Genomic DNA, 26,337 nt, shown 5'->3' with positions numbered 1-26,337 from the left:
TCTAGACGTAGCTGTAGCCGAAGCTGTCGTTTCGGACACGGCCTAACTCTATGGCTTCCACCCACCTAGTCTTGAAGTCAAGACGGTAATTGTTAAGCGCGGTGTGTAGTTACAGTACACCCTCGATCCCAGTATGTGTGTGTGTGAGTCATAGAGTTATATTATACGAACTTGTATGTACGTCGCACTGTGACTGTTGCATGATAGGCAGACAAATAGGCAGTGCCTAACGACTTGTCATCAAGTCTACCACCCATCCCACAAAAATAATCCGTCCGTGTAATCGATCTGTAAACAAAGAAATGGCGCTGCAGTTGAACTTTAACGCTATCCGAAGCATGCGAAGTGTTTGGAAGAATAAAGTTGTGAGGCAGCATTGTATGAAACGGTTAGATTTACTGGAATGCAGTCGAACTGCTGGTAGTAGAACTACTAGTAGAAGTAGCAGCAGCTTGCTCTATGACTATGGTACTACTATTGACATGATGATGACTGGCACTGGCCGATGCTACTCACCATGCTCACTACCATTATCAACATCATCAGCATCATCATCAACCGTCAGTTCTAACAACACACTTGATCACAATGATCTTAGTGTCCGTTACTTGGACGGTGAACATTCAGGTAGGTTTCTTGACAACATTGAACCGTAATTGAACAAAATAGTAGTTATTTGAGCCGATTAAATCATTAGGGCCTACCGCAACAATTATCTCCTCTTCTTAAAATTTTAGTCTTACTAATAATAATACTAGTCTTACCTACCAGTTTTAACTATGCCTTTTTCTTTGAATTGGGAAAAAATAATGCCATATAATTTTATCAACCGATGCCGGCCCTAATTATCTTCATTTGTTTATGAAGTATGCAAACATAATGAAATTTTCACACCACACACCGATCTTTGATAACTTCAACTGGTCCCATTTGTTTTGAGTTTTTCCTGTTTTCAAGGTAAATGAGAAAGAATGGTTTCCCGGTGAAGCAAGGGCGCCGAGCGCTACTGAAAAGTGGGGGGGGGGGGGGGGGGGGGGGGCTACACGGGCGAGCAAGTTTTAAAAAGGAAAAGTTTCCGCATGGCGCCACCACTTTTTCATTCGATATGAAATAATATAGTATCTAATTTACCTCATTGATATCCCTTTTTGTAAAAATGAGTGAAAAAGTGGTGGCGCTATACGGAAAGTTATCCTTTAAAAATACCATACATTATTTTCACCCATACCATTACCTTTACGTTTATATTCTGTGTTAAACGTCTTCCTGCCTATTTTTTGTTTGACAAGGAGGCGAGTTACAGGGGGTGTTAATTAACATTAACATCATTCAATGGAGTTTGGGAACTTGTTTCCCTCATGTAAAACCGAGATTCTATCAAATTCAAACATTGTATGCACCATTTTAAAGAAACACGTTGCCTTGGATCAGTCGAGTTGGTCTTTGAAAAGCGTTTGTTATAAAATGCACATGGGTAGAAAGATGCTGTAAAAGTAGAATACAATGATCAACACAAACATGCCTCGAAATTGCGCGGTTTTCCTTTTACCTCGTCGACTAACACAGTCGGCCATTTATGGGAGTCAAATTTTTGACTCCCATGGCCGGCCGTGTTAGTTCGCACAGTAAAAGGAAAACCACACAATTTCAAGGCAAACTTGTGTGGATCATTGTATTCTACTTTTAAAATATCTTTCCAACCGTATGCATTTTATAACAAACGGTTACAAACGTTTTTTTATAGACCAACTCGTCCGATCCAAGGCAACATGTTCTTTAAAACATTTTGATTTATGGGGCCTATGTGTTTGCTATAGCTGTCTTTATTTAATAAGTTTACTTGTATATAAAATACTGTTTTTGTGAACATTATTGTCTTTGAATCTTGGCCGAATAGATAGTATTAATAATAATAATGATCTTTAGAAGAGCTGGCCGTGCAAGATGTCCCCCCCGTCCCCTACCCATCGACGCCCTTGCGTTGAAGCCATACGTGGAAGAAACATCTGCAGTGACTATAAGTGTTCTGTGAGACTCTGTGTATGACTCTATAGCCAGCAGTTGTCTTCGTTTTATTCAAAATATTTTTTATGACATTTGAAAAAATTACCATGGTAATTTGCACAAAAAAAAGAAGAAAAAAAAAGGGGTGAATAATCATTGGCTTTCAAATCTGATTTTTAATTATATTTTCATACATTTTTCCCCCTTAATATTTATAATAAAGTGTATAACTAAAAAGTGATAATTGAACCACCAAGCCGATGTTGAAATTTTAATATTTATATTAATATGGATATGAGGGTTAAAAACAAATCTTTAAAAAAAATAAGAAAATAATAGGCCCTATAAGGCACATGGCTTCTTTAAGCCTATTTTTTTTCCAGAATGCTCAGCAGAATGTTCAGTACCATGATTTGATCATTGTTCCCAGGTGACCCTCTCAGATTTTAATGAAACTTCATCAGAATGATTGGATGTGGCTCAATAAGAAAAAGCTAAATCATACTCCATGTTGTTTTCGAGATATGACCCATTGAAATTTGGTCGAGGCGGCCATTTTGTGCACGCGCAAGACGCAAAAAGTGATTTTTGTGATAATTTCCTATTATATGGTTTAGACGGGACATTAGTTTCAATGTGGGTAGTATACTAAAAATGCATTAAAACGTGCACATTTCAATGGCACAAAATGAACCAAGAACTCTAATGCACTCTCTTGGCCACAAAACACCCGCAATGATTGTTGGATACCATTCCAAGATATTATCTGTGTCATCATGCTTCCTGGTGAAGACTTAAAGACCATTCAAGCCAAACTGCAAGCATTCATCACATGGGCAATTCCAGCGTGACTGACATTACATTTTTTACTAATTTTGAATATCTAATCAGCTCTCATGTTTAAACAATGACAGCCATCTTAACCATGTTTGGCATGGGGGATACTAGGACCTGAATACACAATACAGCATTGAAACTTTTAAATTTCATATTCAGCTTTTCCGACTAGGGGGGTCGTTAACTGCCGTGACTGACATTACAAAAAGCGACGCAACCAAAAAGTGTTGATATGTTTTTAAAATTTCACTTCAAGTTAAAAGTGCTAAAGATCTCAATCCATATTAACATTATATCTGATAGGGTAACCAAAATTTGTAGTTAGATGGGAAAAATTATTTTTCGATAATTATGCAAATTAACCTCCGTGACTGACATTACCGTGACTGACATTACGCGTTCATAACATCTGCTGGAATAACAGTAACAACAATTTAGCAAACAAAATTAAAAATTCTGTCCACAAGAGAGTATCAATGAACTGTTTAATTCTATATTAAGGGAATAACTATAATTTTTTGGATGTTTAAAGTTTGAAACATGCATTAATTGTGATAAAACGTACTATTAAAGAGCTAAAATTTAAGCTGCTATTTTTGGAATTTGGATGAAGTTTTTATTGAAAAAAAAAGACACATGAAGGAAGAGATGGGTGCTCCCTTTTTTAGTGAAATAAACTACTATCAGTATAGTAACAATTGTGTAATAGCTTTTCACATGCATGAGAAAACTGAGAGAAGAAAAGACTGAAAAGTGTAAAACTGCTATTTCAGAGTTTTCAAGTATTGGGATATGTCTGCTAAAAACACACGCCTACTATATTGTAATCAAAACATTTACATGGACTCTTAATGTACATTCTAGCCAATAAGCAATATTCTGTAAGATTCTATTTATTTTATTTGTCCAATTTGCAATACCTTAATCTACAGTTCTTTAACTACTGCTAAGAAAACTGTGTACATGTAGTTAACGAGCCAATCTATAAAATGTACTTAGATCAAAATATATACCATATGAAAGCACAAAACAATTGAACACTAACATTGTCAGAGGGTGGTCAGGTTCCAAGGTATTGGCTGCATTGTTACCGATGGTGGTCAGGTTCCAAGGTATTGGCTACATTGTTACCAATGGTGGTCAGGTTCCAAGGTATTGGCTACATTGTTACCAATGGTGGTCAGGTTCCAAGGTATTGGCTGCATTGTTACCGATGGTGGTCAGGTTCCAAGGTATTGGCTACATTGTTACCGATGGTGGTCAGGTTCCAAGGTATTGGCTACATTGTTACCAGGCTACATTGTTACCAGGCTACATTGTTACCAGGCTACATTGTTACTAGGCTACATTGTTACCAGGCTACATTGTAACCATGCTACATTGTTACCAGGCTACATTGTTACCAGGCTACATTGTTACCAGGCTACATTGTTACCAGGCTACATTGTTACCAGGCTACATTGTTACAAGGCTACATTGTTACCAGGCTACATTGTTACCAGGCTACATTGTTACCAGGCTTTATTGGTACCAGGCTACATTGTTACCAGGCTACATTGTTACCAGGCTACATTGTTACCAGGCTACATTGTTACCAGGCTACATTGTTACCAGGCTACATTGTTACCAGGCTACATTGTTACCAGGCTACATTGTTACCAGGCTAAATTTTTACCAGGCTACATTGTTACCAGGCTATTTTGGCAGCCCATCTCTGCTGCTGTCTTGTAGTATCCTCCTTACTCTCTTGTAAAACTTGTGTAGTGTGAGACTCTTGTAATAATGTTGACCTAACTTAAAAAGAAAACAATTGTATTACTTTTACTTCGATCAATGACAAATATTCACAATGAATAATGCGCCTTAAGCATGTATGGATTGGAGTACAGTTCACCTTACAAATTTGTTATTCACTTACCTGTAAAATATGGATGAATTGGACTAAAAATACAAATAAACAGATCCAAGAGCATTGTTTCAGGATTATATAGCTTCATTTAAGTTGCATTGTGAGTAAAAGACAACTTAATAGTCCATCCAATTTTCAAAATCTTTTTAATTAGCTTGTGTAATAACGTGACTGACATTACATTGTCGTGACTGACATTAAACGTGACTGACATTACACTTTTGTTTAATTAATAAAAAAATTTAAACAACAATTATTTACCTGTTTGATAACATTGTTGCTCTACCCTGACCCCCTACTAAGAAAATAACTAAGGGCAGATTTTAATTGCTACCATGTATACTTTTATGACAAAAATCTTCATTTTTTGTGACTGACATTACACTAAGCCGTACAAAAGCGTTCATTTGATGGCACATACTAGGTATGTAACATTAGTTTCATATTAATTAAAGGTGTTTTCCTGAATAACGACACTGAGAGTTGTCATTTTTACCAAACAAAATAAAATGAGTGCCTTTAGATTATGAAAACTACAAAAAGAACTAGACATAAGAATTTGTTTGATAACAAATTCGAGGTGTTCGGATTTCTGGCCTGAATTAACGAGCCATCACTTTTTAAGTTTAGTTGACTGGGGAGATAGTGAGCTACTACTTCCGGTTTCGACTGGAAGTAAAGGTCAAATGGGGTCACACCCTGTGTAAGATTTGTTTAATACTTCATGACCTTTCATATGGTGTAAAGATCACGTATGTAGCATATCTGATTCTGGAGATATGAGTATTTTAATAAAAAACTTCAATTTAATATAATGACGTCATCGATGACGTCATCATTCCAAATTTTGTTCTTTGTCATATACACGCTTTGGTCTAAGTACGTGGTAAGTTTCAAGTCCGTACATGCTGTATTTTTTGAGATAGCAAAATAATTTTTTTTTCGACCTCGTGTACCATTTTCGTTGTGACGTAGCTATGACGTCACACATTATATTTTTAGAATGCTCTTGAGTTTAAAAAAATTTTATGCATTGGACATTTTTTCATATTTTTATTCACTTAGGCTCTAGAGCCCAAAATAACATGATTTGTTACTTTAACTTCCGGTTTCGACCGGAAGTAAAGGTCAAATGGGGTCACGTTGTGCACCGCATTTGTAGATCTTTATAAGAGGTTTTATGTAAAAAAAGAATCTTGAACGTAGCTCTTTTGGTTTTGAAGATATGATTTTTCTAATTATTTAAGGTTTATTTCACGTTTATTTAACGTAATGACGTCATTACCATTCCAAAAAAGTTGCGGTGCCGTCTACTCACCGAGGTTGATGTTCATGAGAAGTTTCAAGTTCATACAAGTTTCAGTTTTTCTCAAAATTGGCGGAGAACGTTCAGGCAGAAGAAGAAGACGGAGAAAAAAAAAAAAAAAAAAAACAACTTAACAATAACAATAGGTTTTCGGCTAAAAGCCGAACACCTAAATAAATTTTGTGTTCTTACCTATGAGTTTTTGGTCCCATTTAACGTAGCGTCAACTTCAGAGTGCTGTAACTTTAAAAATATTTGGTCTGGATCATTTTTTTTTTCATTTCTAGAAACTTCAAAATACACTCATTTTAAAATTTTGACCCTCGTGTCGCACTTGCAAGGAATTGCCCACATCAACAAATTGAATATGTGCTAACTTCTATACTATTAAAAGCGTAACCCGCGCCATCTTGGATTGAAATTAGAAGGTCCAGTGGCATGGCATCCTTGCCGAATTCAACAACATCAGTATTCTTTATCCCCGACGCAAATTTAACATCTCTTATATTCAACAACATCGTTGTGGAATTCAACACGATTGTGTCGTTTCAGACGTCGGGTTGCAAGTCTACAAAACCCTGACCCGAACTCCCACTTACGAGTCGTCTGATTGGAGGAAGTTTGGGCGGCAACCGTGTGTCAAACACTGGTCGATGTTGTTACCAGACTTCCTAAAAATCTTTCTGACAGGCGACTCAATGGACAGTGTTTCGCAGATGGTTCTCCGGATTGGTTCACCCATTGCCCCTTGCCCGCCCAACCGGCATTCGATCTGCCCTTTTTGGTCGGGTTACTTTCGTATTGTGCTAAGCATGGTTCTCCGGAGTGGTTCATTCATTGCCGCGCAGGGGGTCGAAGAGGCTGGGTGCCAGGACAAAACTGAAACAAATCACCGAATTTGCATTGAATGAACGAAGTAACTCAGATTGATGTTTCGCAGGCGACCATATGTCAACCAGTGGTCGATGTTGTTACCAGACTTCCTAGAAATCTTTCTGACAGGTGACTCATTTGTTGAAAAGATTATAAATGGAGAATAATTTAATTTATAAAAAAAGCATTGACTTCCAAACGGCATGAGAAATGGACAAGGATGGGATCAAACGGAAGCTTTATAATTTGGAAACATTGGGTAACTATAGGGCTATAGGCTGGAAGGAGCCTGTGGGAATGAATAAAATTTTGGGGTTGGGGGGGGGGGCTTACACAAATAAAGAAAGCATGCACAATCGAGCCCAACCTCGCCTTACATTCTGGTCAGTGTATTGTGAGTGGTGTGTTGTCTGGTTTTGAGACAGGCCACCTGTTGCTTGGTGATCACTTTAGGGGTGGCGACCTCGGACTTCCAATAATCTCCGACGCTCTTACCCACCCCCCCTCCCACCAACAAAAAGCGGTGGTAAACAAACAGTAGATAGATTTGTGGCACACCCAGCATGTTCCGAACACTCGCTTTATTTAGTGCTGTAACAACTTAACGAAATGTATCGTGGGACGTGGCGCTCCATAAATCGCGATGCACAAGTAATGTATATGAACATCAATTTGTGGTAAGAATTGTAATAACATTGATAAAAAATGTGCGAAAAACATCTATTTCTCAAATAGCGACCAAACCATGAAGGAGTTGAGTGCCAAAGCTGAAATTTTGTGTACATAAGTAGACATCAAATGTTAACTGGTGTAAATTTCAATATAAACCACAAGGGAAACTTGTAAATGATTTTTGGGGTTGAACAAAGAATTGACTAGAGTGGGATTCGAACCAACGACCTCGGGATTAACGTGCCGGCGCTCTACCAACTGAGTTATCTAGCCCTATATTGGCGGTGTCCCTATTTTGTCAATATCTTTGTTCGGGGTGCCAGTCAGAAGCCATACAACCGTTAACTGCCGTGTAGCCAGGGGTCACACCCAAATTACGATACAACCTGGGAAGCGTCAGCTAGGGGATCACCTTAAGGGGATGTGACTTTTTGTTTCAGATATCAATATAAACCACAAGGGAAACTGACTGGGTAAATTTGTAAATGATTTTTGGGGTTGAACAAAGAATTGACTAGAGTGGGATTCGAACCAACGACCTCCGGATTAACGTGCCGGCGCTCTACCAACTGAGTTATCTAGCCCTATATTGGCGGTGTCCCTATTTTGTCAATATCTTTGTTCGGGGTGCCAGTCAGAAGCCATACAACCGTTAACTGCCGTGTAGCCAGGGGTCACACCCAAATTACGATACAACCTGGGAAGCGTCAGCTAGGGGATCACGTTAAGCGGATGCGACTTTTTGTTTCAGATATCAATTTAAACCACAAGGGAAACTGACTGGGTAAATTTGTAAATAATTTTTGGGATTGAACAAAGAATTGACTAGAGTGGGATTCAAGCCAACGACCTCCGGATTAACGTGCCGGCGGAGATTATTGGAAGTCCGAGGTCGCCACCCCTAAAGTGATCCCTCGGCAAGGTTTAAGCCAGGTGTAAATTTCAAAAGATGTTTCAATTGATCGCGGGGTCAACCGGGGTCAAGACGGGCGGGGTCTTTTTGACCTTTTTCTGGCTGGAACCAACTTTGGGCCCATGCTATTTCTAAATAAATGCATTGGTGAGCTTATTATAATTAATTATGGGTATAGACATGCACCCATAGATAATACCTAGGGAATAGGCCTATACATGTAGGATTCATTTGACCCCTCATGTGGGCACAATGTGACCCCAAATATCACAAAAAACACTTTCGGCCGATTAAAGTGCCTCCTTTGGGTGCCTACTTTGGGTGACCATTGTAACTAGACAATTAAAGGAGATACATTTCAATTGAGTGCAGATTCATGAAATTTGGCAAGAAGTAAGATGGAATACTAAACTTGAGCTCTTTACCTGGTACAAAAACTAAATTATGAGCTTTCAAAGTCAAAAATTATCACAAGAATCACATTTCACGTCTCGTGTGCGCACAAAATGGCCGCCTCAAGCAAATTTCAATGGTCATATCTCGAAAATGACATGGAGTATGATTTAGTTTTTTTGTATGTTCATTTGAGCCACATCATTATTAAAACTAGAAAGCTTTTCATATAAAATGCTGCAAATGTATGGGGGGGGGGGCTGGGGAGGTAGTGGAGGGCAGTGTCACAATACAAATTATCGTGGCTTTGTGAAATCGTATAGTCTTTTTCCATTTCTCATTTCACAGTCCCTTTTAGTTTTATACCTCGATTTGTTTATTTTTACGTTCAGTTTATTATTTTCCTATCCTGTATCGATTATAAGTCATTTTTATTTTCTTTCTCGTAGGCCTGTAATACCCCGGCCCCATATTATTATTTTTTTTGCAGTACCCTGTCCCCTGTCCAACCTTGTGCCCCTTCCCTCTCCCGTCCCATATCTAACCGACGCTTCGAGCTCAGTGTGCCTTCGTTCCTGCGCGATGGCAATTTTGTTCTTCGCTTGCCACGGTTTGCCCATAATAAGCCTGGACGATATGACGATAATATCATCACGATACGATATTGAAAACAACATCGCCAATATCGATGTCGGTTTTTATTTGAGCGAAATATCGTCTCAGCGAGTTGACTGTGAATATTTACGTAACACGCACGTGAGAGATGATTGTGAACGCATTTGGAATAAAAATAGCGGCACCAGATTTTTAGAAATTGCATTAGTCCAATCTATTGAGGTACAAATATGATTTAATTGCATCAGAGCCGGTGATGTAAAACATCTGTTTTTCATGGAATATGGATGTTAATTCAGTGATTTTCATATTGCCGGTTTGTATCAAATTTATTTAATTTATGCAGTCAATTTTTTTATTATAAATTTAACAGTCTTTTTTTGTTAGTCTGTTCTTGCTGTAAAACTGTTTTTAGCGTGCGATTAAGCCATTGTTTTCCCCTGAGTACTTTAAATTTTCAATAAAACTTCATGATATATCGTCATATCGGCGATATTTACCCAACGCTATATCGCCAGTCAAAATTTTCAGTATTGTCCAGGGTTACCCATAGCTCATGTTTTCCAGCTTTGCGCGGGAGTCCGGCTAGTGGTTCTTTCCCAGTCCCATCTATACCCTGTGCGGGGCCCGCTATAAATCATTGCCTTTATAATTCTGCAAGTAGCGCGGTGAAGGAGGGGGGTGAGGGGGTAAGTGGTTAGCGACACTGACGAGTCACGACGAACCTTTCAGTGCTTTGTGAAAACGTACACTTGCCCGTCTTTTTCCCGGTTCTTTTTATTTGTCCCACTGTAGAGTATGTTTCTGAACAATAAAATAATTTGTTGAGTAATTGTTTTTAATGATATGTAAAAAAAAAAAAAGTTGTGTGGGGGTGACTCCACCTACCCCTTTTGTGACGTCAATCGATGCAGACTTTGCCTTGATTGAACATCGAACACACGTACGTATTCAAGTCCTAGTCGTGAGTTTGTACATTTCGAAAAAGTTTTTCAACTTGCATTTTCCCGGCAATGTCGACCAGCTGTGTATTGTTGCTGGATGCAGCAAAACAATTGGGGTCAGTTTGCAAGTCTTTTCCAGCGCTGTGCGTGTGCAGCAAACACTTCGAGCCGTCGTGCTTCAAGAATCCGGAATACACTACACATTTTGACATGAAGAGAAAAGTTATTTTCTAAAACATGACGCCATCCCAACAATTTTTCCATCTAGTGGGGATATCGAAGAAGGTACCTGAAAGATGTAACGAACCTTAAGGAGCATTTGCCTAACGTGAACAAAATCAGGTATTGTTTCAACTTTGAGGGCATACTTTAGCTTGCGCCAAGCGTCACTATCTTGTGTTGGCACTGCATGCAATTGTGATTGATCATGCCACAGTTTGCCCATAACTGATCCAGTTTCGCGCGGGTCTTTCCCAGTCTCAGTTATACCCAGTTCTCATGTTTTTTAGTTTAGCGTATAGTGGTTCTTTTACCGTTTCACGGTTTGATTTCCCCCTTTCAGTTCAACATTTTCCTGTCCCATGTCCTCTATTATCCCCCGTTCAACACCACAGTTTACCTGCCCTTAACTCATGTTTTCCCGAACTATTCAGTGAACTGTTTCCCTGTCCCATGTCATCATTAGTCCCTTTTCCTTTTCCGTTTTATTCCCCCAGTCCTTTTAATTTGTTCCCTTCATTTTTTGCTGTTCCACTGTCCCACTTCCCACACAGATGTACCACACTGTTTGCCCATTCCCTGTCCCGGTCCCCAAGCTCTAATAACCTCCACCTCCGTCGCATAGGCCTGCCTCCATTAATTCCCCTTGGTGATCCTGTGCATTGTTCTTATTACTTCGACTGTACGCGCCAGGTTACTTAGTGACATAATAAAAAGCGCATGACGGGTATATGCAACAACGCAGACCTATGACAACCCAAGGGTAGCCCCAACCCCAAAGTTACTACACGCTCATGCTTTGACTGTGACGCCACAAACAACACATTCCCTCAAGCCACGGGTTCCCTGAAATTGATCCAGGGCGCCTCAATTCAGCAGGGTGCAGGCACCACTTGACGTGAAAACAAAATGGCTGCGCCCATGCCACCCAGGCCTGCGCAACCTTGTCTCTGAGGGGGCGAGGTGACCAGCGCACAGTGGGCCAGGCCGAAACCAAAGTGCGCCAAAAAGGGTGAAACGTGACCCTGCTAGTTTTAATTTGTTTCAACACTTTTGAGGTTGCTTATACCCCATGGGACCATTTTATGGGGAAATTAAGCAAAAAATATATGTATTGACTTGTCATGACCTCTTAAAGGTATGCAAATCCACAGAAATTGGCCATAAAATGAAAATAGTTGCAGAAATCTTCATAAAGCAAAATTAGACACCTTGCAAACAAGTTGCTCTATTAGAAATGAGTAGACTTTAGGCAGCAATCGACGGCAATCTTTAGTTTCCGTATTGCTAAACACAGAAAACGTAAATTTCATGTCAATGTTGACACAATTGTCAGCATTTATTCATAGAAAACTTCAACAAAAATACAAACTGATTTAATTTCCTGAAAGTTTAGCTCCGTAACTCAATGCAAGGTGTCTATTTTTGCTTTATAAAGATTTCTGCAACTATTTTCATTTTATGGCCAATTTCTGTGGATTTGCATACCTTTAAGAGGTCATGACAAGTCAATATATATATTTTTTGCTTAATTTCCCCATAAAATGGTCCCATGGGGTATAAGCAACCTCAAAAGTGTTGAAAAAATTAAAACTAGCAGGGTCACGTTTTACCCTTTTTGGCGCACTTTGGTTTCGGCCTGGCCCACTGTGCAGCGCAAGCGGATAGTCGGATTTCGCAGCGCCGCGGGCAGGATACTTTTGTTACGATCCAAATTCCTAAAGGCCAGAGACTTCGAAAAATACCCCCGCCCCAAAGAAATAAGGGTAACAAAAGTAGTCAAACAGACCAGCACATCATGAAACAGCAAGTATGTTCAATTAAATTTAATATAAACCATTACGTAAACAAAAATAAGGCAATACAAAAAGGCAGTTAACCAGTTGTGACATGAATTGAATATAAACGGGGGGCGAGCAGCCTAGGCAAAATAGGGTTGAAGACCCAACAGCCTCTGATATACCTCGACTCTCTCGGAGAGAGCTGAAGACCAGTGTTCGCCTATTCTGATGAAAATGTCCCCGTAGATTGTCGTCCTTCCAAGGTACGCGATGTGATGAAACCCGGTGTGAAAAAATGGTCGGCCCCTCGGTGCTCTCTGCTTTCGTACCGTCGTTGCTTCACGCAACCGGTACAACAAAGTCCGACGACCGCAGCTCGGAGGAAAAGAAAACTCACACAGTACCCAAGTCATGAGTCTGTGTGTCGTAAAGTTCGACGCTCTCGGGAAGTCACAGCTCTGCCTCGTCGACGTGCAAACTCCCCGTCATTGAAGAACCACCGCAGCCTACTGCATGGTTTCGGCAGCGACGAACTTTGCTGGAGGCTTCACGGATTGATCCGTGCAGGAACGGCGAAACTAACACATGTCGAACATCACAGTTCGGCAATTAAAAATGCCGCTCCAACGTGGGCATACTCGGAGGGAATCTCCGCCCACTCAACTCTGCTACTCTGCAGACCTCCGCCCCGAAACTGAAGAAATAAAAATGTGAGGGCCGAGGATGGCCGCGATCCTTCCTTATATAGCGAATCCTGAATTCTCGGCATTCTCCAAACTCTGCGAATTCCAATATTCTGTTCATGTCTGCAAAACAGGTGTTTGTGTGGCATACGAAGAAAAGTTCCAACCGATTAACAAGTTTAACACACGCGTGACTGCTCACCCCAAACTTAAAGTATGTGCTCGCCCCACTAAGGAAATCTATAACATTCTACACGTATAGTATTAAATACTTAAATAAAGAAACATTACTCCATTGTTACTTTAATCCCAACGCTTTTTTTTTACAAAACCGGACATGTACTCTGGACCATTTACTCTGGACCATGACACTTTTCACATTACCAATTTCTATTATTGATACATGTGAAGTACAACATACATGTACAATAAACCCAAAGTAAGGTGCTAAACATCATCGAAAAAATAAATCACGGAAATTTAAAAAAACAAATTTCTTTAAATTTCAGCGCCAGGATGAGTTACATTTGTTTCAAATGGTAAAAACGTGTAAAAAATACTTCAAGTAAAAACTGAGCAGTTGACTACTTTTTTATGAGATAAACAAAAAATTGTGAGGCATTGTTCCTTTGAGTAGTCTGGATTCATCTAATAACGTCGGTATGTCAAATGGTGGCGCTCTTCTGAAGTTTGTGTCATTGTAGCTTGAACATCTGACGTCACACTTCAAGGCTTGTGAATAATGCCAGAAAACGACCTCCAGCCGGCCTGTATAATAATAATGCACCTTTGACCTACATTCATTTCACATAGAGATACGCAGTTAAATTCTATGACGGACGTGATAGGAGTGTACTGTTTGGGCATCTATGAAAAGTTGACGTCACACTTCAAGGCTTGTAAATAATGCCAGAAAACGACCTCCAGCTGGCCTGTATAATGCACCTTTGACCTACATTCATTTCACATAGAGATACGCAGTTAAATTCTATGACGGACGTGATAGGAGTGTACTGTTTGGGCATCTATGAAAAGTTGACGTCACACTTCAAGGCTTGTGAATAATGCCAGAAAACGACCTCCAGCCGGCCTGTATAATGCACCTTTGACCTACATTCATTTCACAAAGAGATACGCAGTTAAATTCTATGACGGACGTGATAGGAGTGTACTGTTTGGGCATCTACATGTATGAAAAGCTCATGTCACTGTTTTGTCCATGTTTATCCAATATAATTGTCAATGGAATCACTGGATCTGAGTAACAGGTAAAGACTAGTTTAGTGGCATTGTGGAACAGTTTTTTTGAATGGGGGTATGGGATTACAATAGAGGGCGCTCTACTGATTCAAAATAGATTCAACCAATCCGGAACTGGTCAAAGGGGTGACAATACTGCTCTTGAAGCTACTCCAAAAGTATTATTTTCTTTTAGTGAGTGTTACGACATGTTTAGGTAAACTGATCGTAGAGAAGGCAACAAAAACCTGTGTGAACTCAAAAAATAATCCGAAACTGGTCAAACGGCTGTTCATCATTGGATCTAGCCTCACAATCAACTCCATATCCTTGGCCCCAGCACGTTTTTTGAAAACCATCTGCAACTATCTGCAATATAAAACTTACCCATCTACAATGTAATGCTTTCCAGAGGTTGGTGAAGGCTATTGTGTGAAGGATATGCTGAACAGGTCCCAGAAAAAGACCTGCAGTGGACAGATAGAAGGGTGTGGTATATTCCGCATCATGCTGTCTACCATTCTTGAAAGCCCAATAAGATTAGAGTGGTTTTGTGACTGCATAGCCACTTACATGTACCAGGGAGTACCTTTGAATGACATGTTACTTCAAGGACCAGGGCCCAATTTCATAGCGCTGCTTAGCTGCCAATTTTGTGCTTACTGTACAATTTTTATTCGAAGCGCTGCTTACCTTAAGCACGCGTAAAGGCATGCTAACCCTCCGGTGCTTACCTCACAAAAATAAATGACGCCACAATGTAAATCCACGGTAAACACGCAATATGGCCGCCCAATTTTTCTGCTAACCTGTGAAATACGCTAAGGCTTAAGCAAATTTTTCTACTACAGTTAGCACGCAAATTTGCTTACCGTTAAGCAGCGCTATGAAATTGGGCCGAGATCTCACAAATAGTTTGATGGGTGTACTCCTCAGATTTCGTCAGGAAAAGATACATCAGCTATAATGGGAGACATATGTAGCCACATTGTTCTACCAAGTACAAGTTCCAAGAAGTGACCGTGACTGCCTCCAATTTTTGTGGTGGCCGAATGCTGATCTTGAAGATGACCCGGTTGCCTATCGCTTGAGGGTCCATCCCTTTGGAACAGTGTTGCAGCTCCCTTTGTGCTGATGATTCCCTGGGCATTGCAGCTCCCTTTGTGCTGATGATTCCCTGGGCATTGCAGCTCCCTTTGTGCTGATGATTCCCTGGGCATTGCAGCTCCCTTTGTGCTGATGATTCCCTGGGCATTGCAGCTCCCTTTGTGCTGATGATTCCCTGGGCATTGCAGCTCCCTTTGTGCTGATGATTCCCTGGGCATTGCAGCTCCCTTTGTGCTGATGATTCCCTGGGCATTGCAGCTCCCTTTGTGCTGATGATTCCCTGGGCATTGCAGCTCCCTTTGTGCTGATGATTCCCTGGGCATTGCAGCTCCCTTTGAGCTGATGATTCCCTGGGCATTGCAGCTCCCTTTGTGCTGATGATTCCCTGGGCATTGCAGCTCCCTTTGTGCTGATGATTCCCTGGGCATTGCAGCTCCCTTTGTGCTGATGATTCCCTGGGCATTGCAGCTCCCTTTGTGCTGATGATTCCCTGGGCATTGCAGCTCCCTTTGTGCTGATGATTCCCTGGGCATTGCAGCTCCCTTTGTGCTGATGATTCCCTGGGCATTGCAGCTCCCTTTGTGCTGATGATTCCCTGGGCATTGCAGCTCCCTTTGTGCTGATGATTCCCTGGGCATTGCAGCTCCCTTTGTGCTGATGATTCCCTGGGCATTGCAGCTCCCTTTGTGCTGATGATTCCCTGGGCATTGCAGCTCCCTTTGTGCTGATGATTCCCTGGGCATTGCAGCTCCCTTTGTGCTGATGATTCCCTGGGCATTGCAGCTCCCTTTGTGCTGATGATTCCCTGGGCATTGCAGCTCCCTTTGTGCTGAAGGCAAACATTCTCCTGTAGAGGATTTGCCAACCAGGCATAGGATGGGATGAAAAGATTAAAGTCACGTGCAAAGATTTTCTTTCCTTCATACATTACAGTATATGTTTCTGAACAATAAAATAATTTTTTGTAAAAAGAGAAAGAAAAAAAGTTGTGTGGGGATTGACTCCGCCTACCCCTTTTGTGACGTCAATCGAGGCAGACTTTGCAATGTCGACAAGGTGTGTATATTGCTGCTGGATGCTGCAAAACATCTAAAGATGGGGTCAGTTTGCAAGTCTTTTCCAGCGCTGTGCAGCAAACACTTTGAGCCGTCGTGCTTCAAGAATTCGTAATACACTACACATTTTGAGATGAAGAGAAAAGTTTCTTTTCTTAAACATGACGCCATCCCAACAATTTTTTCTTTTAGTGGGGAAGTCGAAGAAGGTACCTGAAAGACGTAACGAATCTTAAGGAGCATTTGCCTAACGTGAAAAAAATCAGGTATTGTTTCAACTTTGAGGGCATGTTTTTAGCTTGCGCCAAGCGTCACTATCTTGTGTTGGCACTGCATGCAATTCATCGCGCCTCGATTGACGTCACGAAAAGAGCCCTTTCGGGTCGGGCTTTTTCAAATTTGTTAATAACATGGAAACTAATATTTTTTAAACCTTAGTTAATTATTTGTTCATATTCCACTCATCAAAACACATTTTAGTGACAAAAGCTTTATTTTGACAAAATACTACTTCCAGGTGGCTTTAAGGGAGAAGATCTAACTATTTGGAACCAGTGGTTGAGTGAGGTGAAAGAGAATCAGGAGATGCTACAAACTACCAGGATTTGGTAAGGTTGTGAGATGCCAGCTTCATATACATGTACTTGCATATATGCCAGTGAAGTACATGTAGGCTATGGTGTAGCCGCCTTTATCCGTCTTGGTAATGAGTCTCGGCAAATCAGCTGTTCACTTGTGACAGGCAAAGCAAGGGTTTCCATTTTGAAGAACATGACCATCCAAAGTGTGGAGCTGACTGGAGCAACAATTGCTTTTGAAGTGAAGCGCAGGAGAGGTACCGTTAAGCGATATGGAGTCATCGCTTGGAGGTGGTGCATTCGCTTGATACAGATTCCTGCATCAATGCTATCCGTAGATTTTGTGCTCAATAGAACAAATTTTGTAGGTGCAAAACGTGAGATGCAAGAGCAGATGAAAGCCTGGAATCAACAGAAGATTAATAACAATCTACTTCAAAAGGGCATATCCTGGCATTTCAATCCTCCAGCAGGATCCCACTTTAGAGGAGTTTGGGAGCGTTTGATTAGAAGCACCAGGAAAATCTCTACTCCCTGTTGCGATAGCAGAATGTAAACCTAAGTGAAGAGTCTGTGCAAACTTTGTTCTGTGAGGTTGAAGCAATTATGAATGGACGACCACTATCAAATGCCCCAACAGTCCAAATGATCTAGATGAAACTAATCGTCAAGAATACAAAAGCAATTTTATTTGCCACACAAGGGGCGCTGTTCATGTCCGTATTATGTAAGTTTAAATTCTGGGGTCAAACTTGATTTCATACAGTGCAAACTTGTTGGAAGTCCAGATACATACCTCTCAACGAGGCGCAGAAACATTTTGTTAAATTCATATTGATCGTTAACATATAAATCGTTGAAAACAATCAATTACTCAAAAAATTATTTTATTGTTCAGAAACATATAATCTATTTCTAGGAACGTTTAAGTCAAACATTGCTTCTTACATGTAGATTCTTATGAAAAGATAAAACTCAAAGAATTAATCACGAGTTTCAGTTGAATGGGCTAAAACAATGAAAAACATTAAATGGTCATAACTCCTTATTGCAATGATGAACTAACTTGAAACTTAAGTCAAACATTGCGTCCTACATGTAGATTCATATGAAAAGATAAAACTCTAAGAATTAATCAATAGGTTCCAGTTGAATAAACTGAAACAATAAAAACCTTTAAATCACCTGGAAGCTTTTGTCACTAAAATATGTGTTTTGATGAGTGGAATATGAATAAACAATTAAATAAGGTTTAAAAAAAATTAGTTTCCATGTTAATTTACAAATTTAAAAATAAGCCCGACACGAGAGGGCGCTGTTCGTGATGTCAATCAAGGCGCGGTGAATCGCATGCAGTGCCAACACAAGAACGTGACGCTTAGCAAGCAAAGAACATGCCCTCAAAGTTGAAACAATAGCTGATTTTGTTCCTGTTAGGCAAATGCTCCTTTTAGGTTTGTCACGTCTTTCAGGTACCTTCTTCGACTTCCCCACTAGCTGGAAAAATTGTTGGGATGGCGTCATGTTTTGGAAAAGAACTTTTCTCTTCATGTCAAATGTGTAGTGTATTCCGGATTCTCGAATTACGACGGCTCGAAGTGTTTGCTGCACAGCGCTGGAAAAGTTGGCGGACCGGACCACTTTGCAAACTGACCCCATCTTTAGTTGTTTTGCTGCATCCAGTAGCAATACACCTGGTCGACATTGCCGGAAAAATGCTAGAAAAAACTTTCGAAAAGTAAAACTCACGACTAGGACTTGAATGTACTTGCACGTACGTGATCGATGTTCGATCGAGGCAAAGTCTGCCTCGATTGACGTCACAAAAGGGGTAGGCAGAGTCACCCCATGACAACTTTGTTTATTTGTTTAAACATATAAATCATTGGAAACAATTACTCAACAAATTATTTTGTTCAGAAACATCTCTACCGTTTGAAGAAAAATTATATTTCCAGGTGACTTTAAATGGTGTAGGCCTAACTCCTTATTGCAATGATGTACTGACTTTAAACTTTAGTCATACATTGCTGCTTACATGTAGATTCATATAAAAAGATAAAACTCAGAGAAATAATCACAGGTTTCAGTTGAATGAGCTAAAACAATGAAAACATTAAATGGTCATAACTTCTTATTGCAATGATGTACTGACTTGAAACTTAAGTCAAACATTGCTTCTAACAAGTAGATTCATATGAAAAGATAAAACTCAAACAGGGGGACATGTCCCCCCACCTTTTGGAGGGTGGGGGACACAATATCTAATGTCCCCCCCACCTTTTTGACCACCTTTATCATGAAGCCCAAGTTTTGCACTGTGTAAGACCAATCCCTGTGTCCCTAATATGGGCATTAATCCTGTGGGCAAAGGATGACACAATATCCCCTCTCTAAATTGACCCTAGATTGCATTACAGAGCATCTAAAATGCAAATTTTCCCGGGCCCTTAAGCGGGCCCGGACCCATGCCGTAAAGGTTTCACACTCTTGAGCCCACTCTTTGACAGGTTTACCCCCTAAAACTTGGTTCATGGTCCGCACGTGAAGATGCTGTTAACCCAAAAGGTTCTATACTGTTGCTCATATATTACAGATGTAAAAACCGCTGTGGTTTACGCTGTTCACTTTACTGATTCGTGACATTTTTCTGAAATTTATTTTGAATTACAATGTGTAAGCAGACGACACTCAGCTATACATCAAGTTTAAATCTTCTCAAAAAAGCGCCACAATGCATCTATTGCAATACTTAAGAAATGCATCCAAGAGATTCGACGTTGGACACAACGAAACTTCCTGAAGTTAAATGATGTTAAGACAGAGTTCCTTCTATTTGGGTCACGTCAACAGTTAACTAAGGTTTCAGTGCCATACATTTCCATAGTGATGCTCGGATAGCTCCCTCGCTGAAAGCTCAGGACTTAGGGGTTATTTTGGATTCATCGTTGACACTTCAGCCACACATCAACAACATTGTTGATATAGGTAAGATTCGCAAGTACTTGGATAAAAGTGCCACTGAAAAAGGCATTCATGCATTTGTTACTTCTCGTCTTGACAATGGCAATGCTCTTCTCTACAGTCTTCCTAACAACCAGATTTCCCATCTTCAACGCCTCCAAAGTACTGCTGCCCGCATTGTGACACTGTCTAGGAAATCTTGTTCTATCACCCCCATTCTGAAACAACTACACTGGCTCCCTATCTCTCAACGAATCATCTTCAAGCTGATGCTCATTGTCCACAAAGCTCTTAATGGCAAGGCTCCCCACTATATTTCTGAACTGCTTCAAGTTTACACTCCATCAAGGAATCTTCGATCAAGTTCCATGCTTCTCCTCATTGTACCCAAGTCTCCTAACTCATGGGGTGATCAGGTCTTTTTCTTCAGCTGCGCCACGCATCTGGAACTCTCTATTACTAAATCTTAGATCTTTGTACCACAAAATTCAAATCTCTTCCCAAAACTTATCTTATATCACAGGTTTCAAGGACTAATATTTGTTGTGTATGTTTTTTATTTTTATATATTTTGTTACTACGCCTTGAACGCCCCGCAGGGTGGACATGTGTGCAGTACAAGTCTTATTATTATTATTACATTTTTTTTAAGGAATGTACATAATGCAATTACCATGTAACTAAGAAAAACACAGACTAAGCTACTCATGTGAAGTTGCTATCACATGTTTTTGTTATACAGGGTATAAACGAGACTGGGAAAGAACTAGCAGGACCTGCGCGAAAACTGGAGTGCATGAGTTATGGGCAAACAGTGGCAAGAATAGAACAATGCCAACGCACAGGATCGCTTGGACCGGGAGGCACGATAGATATGGAGCGGGAGAGGGAAGGGGTACAAAGTGGGACAGGGACAGGGGGAGCGGCAAAATAAATAGATTATAAATAACACAATCATGTGTAGTATCTTTTTTGAGGGAGTGTTGACTCTGAAAAGAGTCGGTGTAGTCTCAACGTTATGAACAGTATACCCTGCGTATCTTCAGGAGAATGCTTGGGTAACCTGATCCTGAGTTGACCTTTGCTTCTGGGTCAACTGGAAGTGGAGCCATATCTCAATAACTTCACATTCGATTTTGAAACTTTTTCCAGTAATAGACTCCTCGGGCATTGGAGATTAGCCGTGGGTAACCGTGACTCCGACTTGACCCTTACTACCTGTTCAACTGGAAGTTGCACCATATCTCAAGAACTACACAACTGTTTTTCAAACCTGTTTTCAGTTATAGACTCCTTGGGTATTGGAGATTAGTTGTGGTTTACCATGGACCCATGTTGACAGGTTTGACTTCCAGGTCAACTGTAAGAGGGACCATATCTCAAGAGCTGCACAACCAGAAAAAAAAATACAGCTATGAAACTTTTTAAAGCATTAAAGGTTAGACATGTTAGACAAGGGTTATCGTGACCCATGTTTACCTTTAGTTGTGTTTTAAAAGTTTCCTTTCGATTCAATATCAGAATAAAAACCCAGATTTAGGTTTTTTAGATGCCCCTAAAGAGAAAGAGTCTTCTTTCTTGAAATCAGACATTGGTAAAGCTTTAAAACACTTTATTAGAGCAAAACAAGTTACTTCGGGTGACTTACGTGTACATGATGACTTGCAATCATCACTGTTCATGTACAGGTACATGTAATATCAACAGGTCCTCACCTTTCAGTGTTTTTTACTTGAAACTGACTTAAGTGTCCTTAAAACTGTATGTTCCCAAATTACCCTGTCAGAATGACCAGTGTAAATGTATGTGAACACCAATCAATCTTAAAGGAACGTTACAGAACTGCTAAGAAACAAAAATCGTGAAGATCACAGATTTACGTAAAACTTACACGGTCTAATGATGATGACATGGCACTGCTCACTGCGAATCCATTCTTACCGGGGTTTTCATTAATCTTTGTCATCTTGACTCACTCACATTCCGCCATCTTTCAGCTCGTACCGACTCATTGTTCCATTTCACCCTCTCATCGATTTCCCAGATTGTGGGACACGATACCACCCGTCATTCGCGAAGCTGCTGTAATTTGTCCTCTTATGACATTTCTCCGCCTCCTTAAGGATCATTGTTTAAACCACACAGCGTAATAGATGTTCAATTTGTTTGCATGCAGGTCGTGAACGATCCCCTGTTTGGTTTCCCTTCCCTTTTGTTGTTTCTGAGTTCATTGTGTTTGTTGGTCATGCGTGGGGCAGCATGCTTCCGAGCAACAGTAATTTGGTGTACTTTTGTTACCCCTGACCCGCATGATTTGTCTTTGTGTTTTATCCCTTCTGGTTGTCGTTCCCATTTGGTTCTGTTTTCCTCCTGCATGCTCCGCCCTCAGCCGCCCTCTTATTGTGTTTATTTTTTGCTTTTGTTTTCTTTTTCAAATAATTTATTTAAGTTAATTTAATTTAACATTACTTATTCCTTTATTTAATTCTGGATTTATTTTCCTTACTTCTTGCTTTTTTATAATTGTTTTTTTTCCCCGTTAATGTTCTGTCTTGTGCTATTGTAACTTGTTTGTTGTACCTTGTATTGGTCGAATAAATAATAATAATAATAATAATGATAGTAGAAAACATCTCTTGAAATATTTCTGTCTGAAATGTCATAGTTGATGAGAAATAAATAATCTTATTTCGCGTTTGGAGATCATCGCTCAATGAGCGTTTTATTCATTTTTGTTTTGGCATCGATGCAATGCAAAATTTGTAATCACTTTTTCACTATTCTCTCGTGACCGAGATGGTCGATCGATCTCAAACTTCTACCAGTTTATGAATATGGTGGATTACATAAAGTGTTTACACTGCCAGCAGCTTTTTTTCGCTAGCAAAACCAATTCTGTAATGTTCATTTAAGTGTAAACTCTTCTTCAATTTTTACTTTTCAGGTATTGTTGTGTTTGCGTTGAATAGACCAGCAGCAAAGAATTCATTTAGCAAAAACCTTGTCAAGTTGGTAAGTACTTGTTTTAAAAAGAGAGGTCAGAGGGACTTTATAAGGCATCTTCTTTGACAAATGGACCATTTTACTATCTCAAACGTCATTTTTCAAGAAATTATTTTTTACCTCTTAATACCTCTAAATAATTGTACATATTTAGGTTTACTAAAATTTTCATGACACCCCTTTTTCTACCCAATTATCATAATACCTTTAGAGTAATAATAATAACAGTAACAGTAACAGTAACAGTAACAGTAACTGCTTTCATAATTTTGATATCCTAGTCTTTATTTTTGAAACAGCTTTCCGAAGCAGTATCTACTGTGACCTTTGACAAAAATGCAAGAGTAGTTATTGTCAGGAGTGATGTTGCAGGAATCTTTTCCGCAGGTATGTTTCTTTTAATGACTTGTTTATTTATCTAGTACATCTATACTATAATAGCGCTTAAATGGCATAGGCGCCGCCATTGTTTTCACGTCAAGTGGTGCCCGCACCCTGCCGAATTGATGCGTCCCGGGGTCAATTTCAGGTTACCCGTGGGTTGGGGTTTGTGTTTGTGACGTCACAGTCAAAGCGCGAGCATGAACGTTGGGGTTGGGGCTACCCTCGGGTTGTCAGGGGGTCTCTGTTGTTTCACATACGCATCAGGCGCCCTTTGTGATGTCACAGTCACCATGCGCGAGGTCCAGCAACTTTGTGAGTACATACAGGGGAAGCAAATATTATAAACGAGGATCACAACGGAGGCACGACGGATGTGTGGGTTAAGAGCACGGGGGACAGGGAGAGGGTGGCACATAGTGGTACGTCTTTGGAATGGGGGACTGGGAACGGTAAAAGTGACAGATAAAATTAACAGGTTGGGGTAGGGAAATGAAAAACAATACAAAGGGACTATGAAGATATGGGATTTGACCTGCGCAAAACTGGAAAACATCAGAATGGGGTATTGACGAAACTGGGAAGAACCACTAGCACACCCGCGTGAAACTGGAAACATGAGTTATGGGAGTAGCAAGGGGACCCGCGCGAAAACGGAAAACATGGGCATAAAATTTTGCAAGCAAAGAACAATACCAACGCACGGGATTGCGGGGACGAAGGCTCACATCACAGGCTTGGGTTATAGATTTGGGACGGGGAGGGAAGGGTCTCAAGGTGGGACAGGGGACGGGGAATTGCAATAACGGGGCAGGGGATAGAATAGGCCTACGGGAAAGGAAATGAAAGACTTATAAACGATAAGGGATAGGAAAATAATAAACTGAATGTAAAATAAAACGCAACTGGGAAAGAAAAACAATCTTGCCGGACCCGCGCGACGAAACTGGTAAATGGATCGGGAGATCAACAAATAATGAATAGCTGAAGAAAACACGGGAAATTGTATATGATTTTACAAAAGCGCAGTGATTTGTGTTGTGACCCTGCCCTCTTCTTAACCCCCCCCCCCCCCCCCCCCGTACACAATGCTCATTTTATACATAATGATTTCTAGCGGGGTTGCCGCGCATCCCGCTTGTGTATAAGCTGCCTTCCGCTTCGTGGTTAAATGTGCAATCGGTTACCTTCCTGAGAGGCAAGCTGAACCGTGTACTTGAAAGTTCAGTTCATGTTGGTACATGTATTTACTCATACTCCCCATCAGGCCTGTATGTTTCGTTTTTGAAGGGGCAAGGGCACCAAGGCATTTTTTCCTTGGTGAATTTCTACTGGAGCACTTTAAGGGCACTGATGCAATGGCCAGGGGTAATTGAGGCAATCGCCTTTGTTGCCTCCATGAAGTATCATGCCTGCCTCATAGTCATTGAATTAAAATTGCTTGTTCAACATTGACATGCGCTTTGAGCACCTTGTTAGGTGGATACATGCACAATATAAATTGTCCTTATGATTATTATTATTGTTATTAGGGTTAGCAGAAAATGTAGTTTGTTTAGCCCTTGGCAAGGCTTGCTTGTGTGACTTAAATGAGTAAAGTCAGGGAAACTATTCCAATGCACCGTCTGCTCTGTGAGGAAATTTTTAATATTTGCAATTTCACTTGATGAACAGAAAGAGGAAAACAAATTAACTACCTATTAAGCTGAATCATAGTCTCCTTGTTTGTTACTCTAGGGGCTGATCTGAAAGAACGTGCTAAAATGAAACAAAGTGAGGTTGCTCCATTTGTCAGCAGTGCACGTCAACTAATAACTGATTTGGGGGAAATGCCCATGCCTGTCATTGCTGCCATTGATGGAACTGCACTTGGAGGAGGACTTGAACTTGCTTTTTCTTGTGATATCAGATTAGCAGGTGGGTTAATGGTGCACTGTATAGTATCGATTATCTCTAGTCTTCTCTTGTCCTGTGGGACAATTAAGTAGGTTGATATTGTTTTTGATCCATCAGGACTATCAAATGAGAATGTAGACCTGCCAACCTGTCAAATTTTCCAGGGACAGTTCCGGTTTCTGAGTTTTAAAGACCCTAAAAATCCAGATGGTTGCGATTTCCCTACTTTCCCGATTTTATTTTTAAAAAGTTTAAAAGTCTACTTCTCTCTACTTACCGGTAGAGTCGAATTACTAATTTGCATATTCCCTATGCCGCGAGGCAAGAATGCTAAGACTTTCACACACACACAATAGCGCCCTACACCGTCCTACCCACAACGCCCCGCGACATGCCCGTCACGGAGTCGTCCTCTTTTCTCTTAGCCACGAGGTAAGGACATGATAAATCTGTGTCCAACAGTTCACTGTTTTTGTGATAAAATAAAAACGCCTTATCCTTTGCTGAGAGCTTTTATAAAGACTAGAAGTTGTAGTGTTATAGCTTGTTGTTGTAGAGAGTTTGAGAAATAAAATAGTTTGATTTCTTTGAGTTCAATTATTAGTAGTGTAAAGAAACTGGGGAGGGCTTCGACTGTCAATACTGGGGTTACGTCCGTTCCCCCGGGACAGTCGCAGCTCTCGGAGGGCTGCGCCGGCGACACTCCGTCGCCTGGCTCGCAGTCTTTCAACCGGCCCCCGCAGCCTCAGTCGGCTGTCGGCCGGTGGACCCACCGATCAAAGAGGGGATGCTTCCCACTCCCCCTCTTCGGTCAGCGTGCGTGGGTCAACCCAATCGAAGGTCAAACATCCCGGTCAAAAGGGTGGCTCCATTCCGGAGTGCACCGCCCGCTCTCCCAGCACCGCCTCGGGGTCTCTGAAGCCGGAGGACATCCCCCCTCCACACGGCTCAGAGTACCCGGCCCG

General features: G+C 40.7%; 1 protein-coding gene across 1 annotated transcript in view; it reads left to right on the top strand.

Annotated features, from left to right (window-relative positions):
* Positions 1-267: 267 nt before the first annotated feature.
* Positions 268-26,337, top strand: part of LOC117304016 (methylglutaconyl-CoA hydratase, mitochondrial-like) — a 60,427-nt gene continuing 34,357 nt past the window's right edge. Inside the window, exons 1-4 of the mRNA XM_033788497.1 lie at positions 268-627; positions 23,037-23,104; positions 23,395-23,482; positions 25,214-25,393. Of these exons, the coding sequence (XP_033644388.1) occupies positions 303-627; positions 23,037-23,104; positions 23,395-23,482; positions 25,214-25,393 (661 nt within the window). The 5' untranslated portion in view covers positions 268-302. The remainder of the gene's footprint in view (positions 628-23,036; positions 23,105-23,394; positions 23,483-25,213; positions 25,394-26,337) is intronic.

Source organism: Asterias rubens, chromosome 2 (assembly GCF_902459465.1).
Source record: "Asterias rubens chromosome 2, eAstRub1.3, whole genome shotgun sequence".
Taxonomy (NCBI): Eukaryota; Metazoa; Echinodermata; class Asteroidea; order Forcipulatida; family Asteriidae; genus Asterias; species Asterias rubens.
This window is presented reverse-complemented; position numbering and strand designations above follow the sequence as displayed.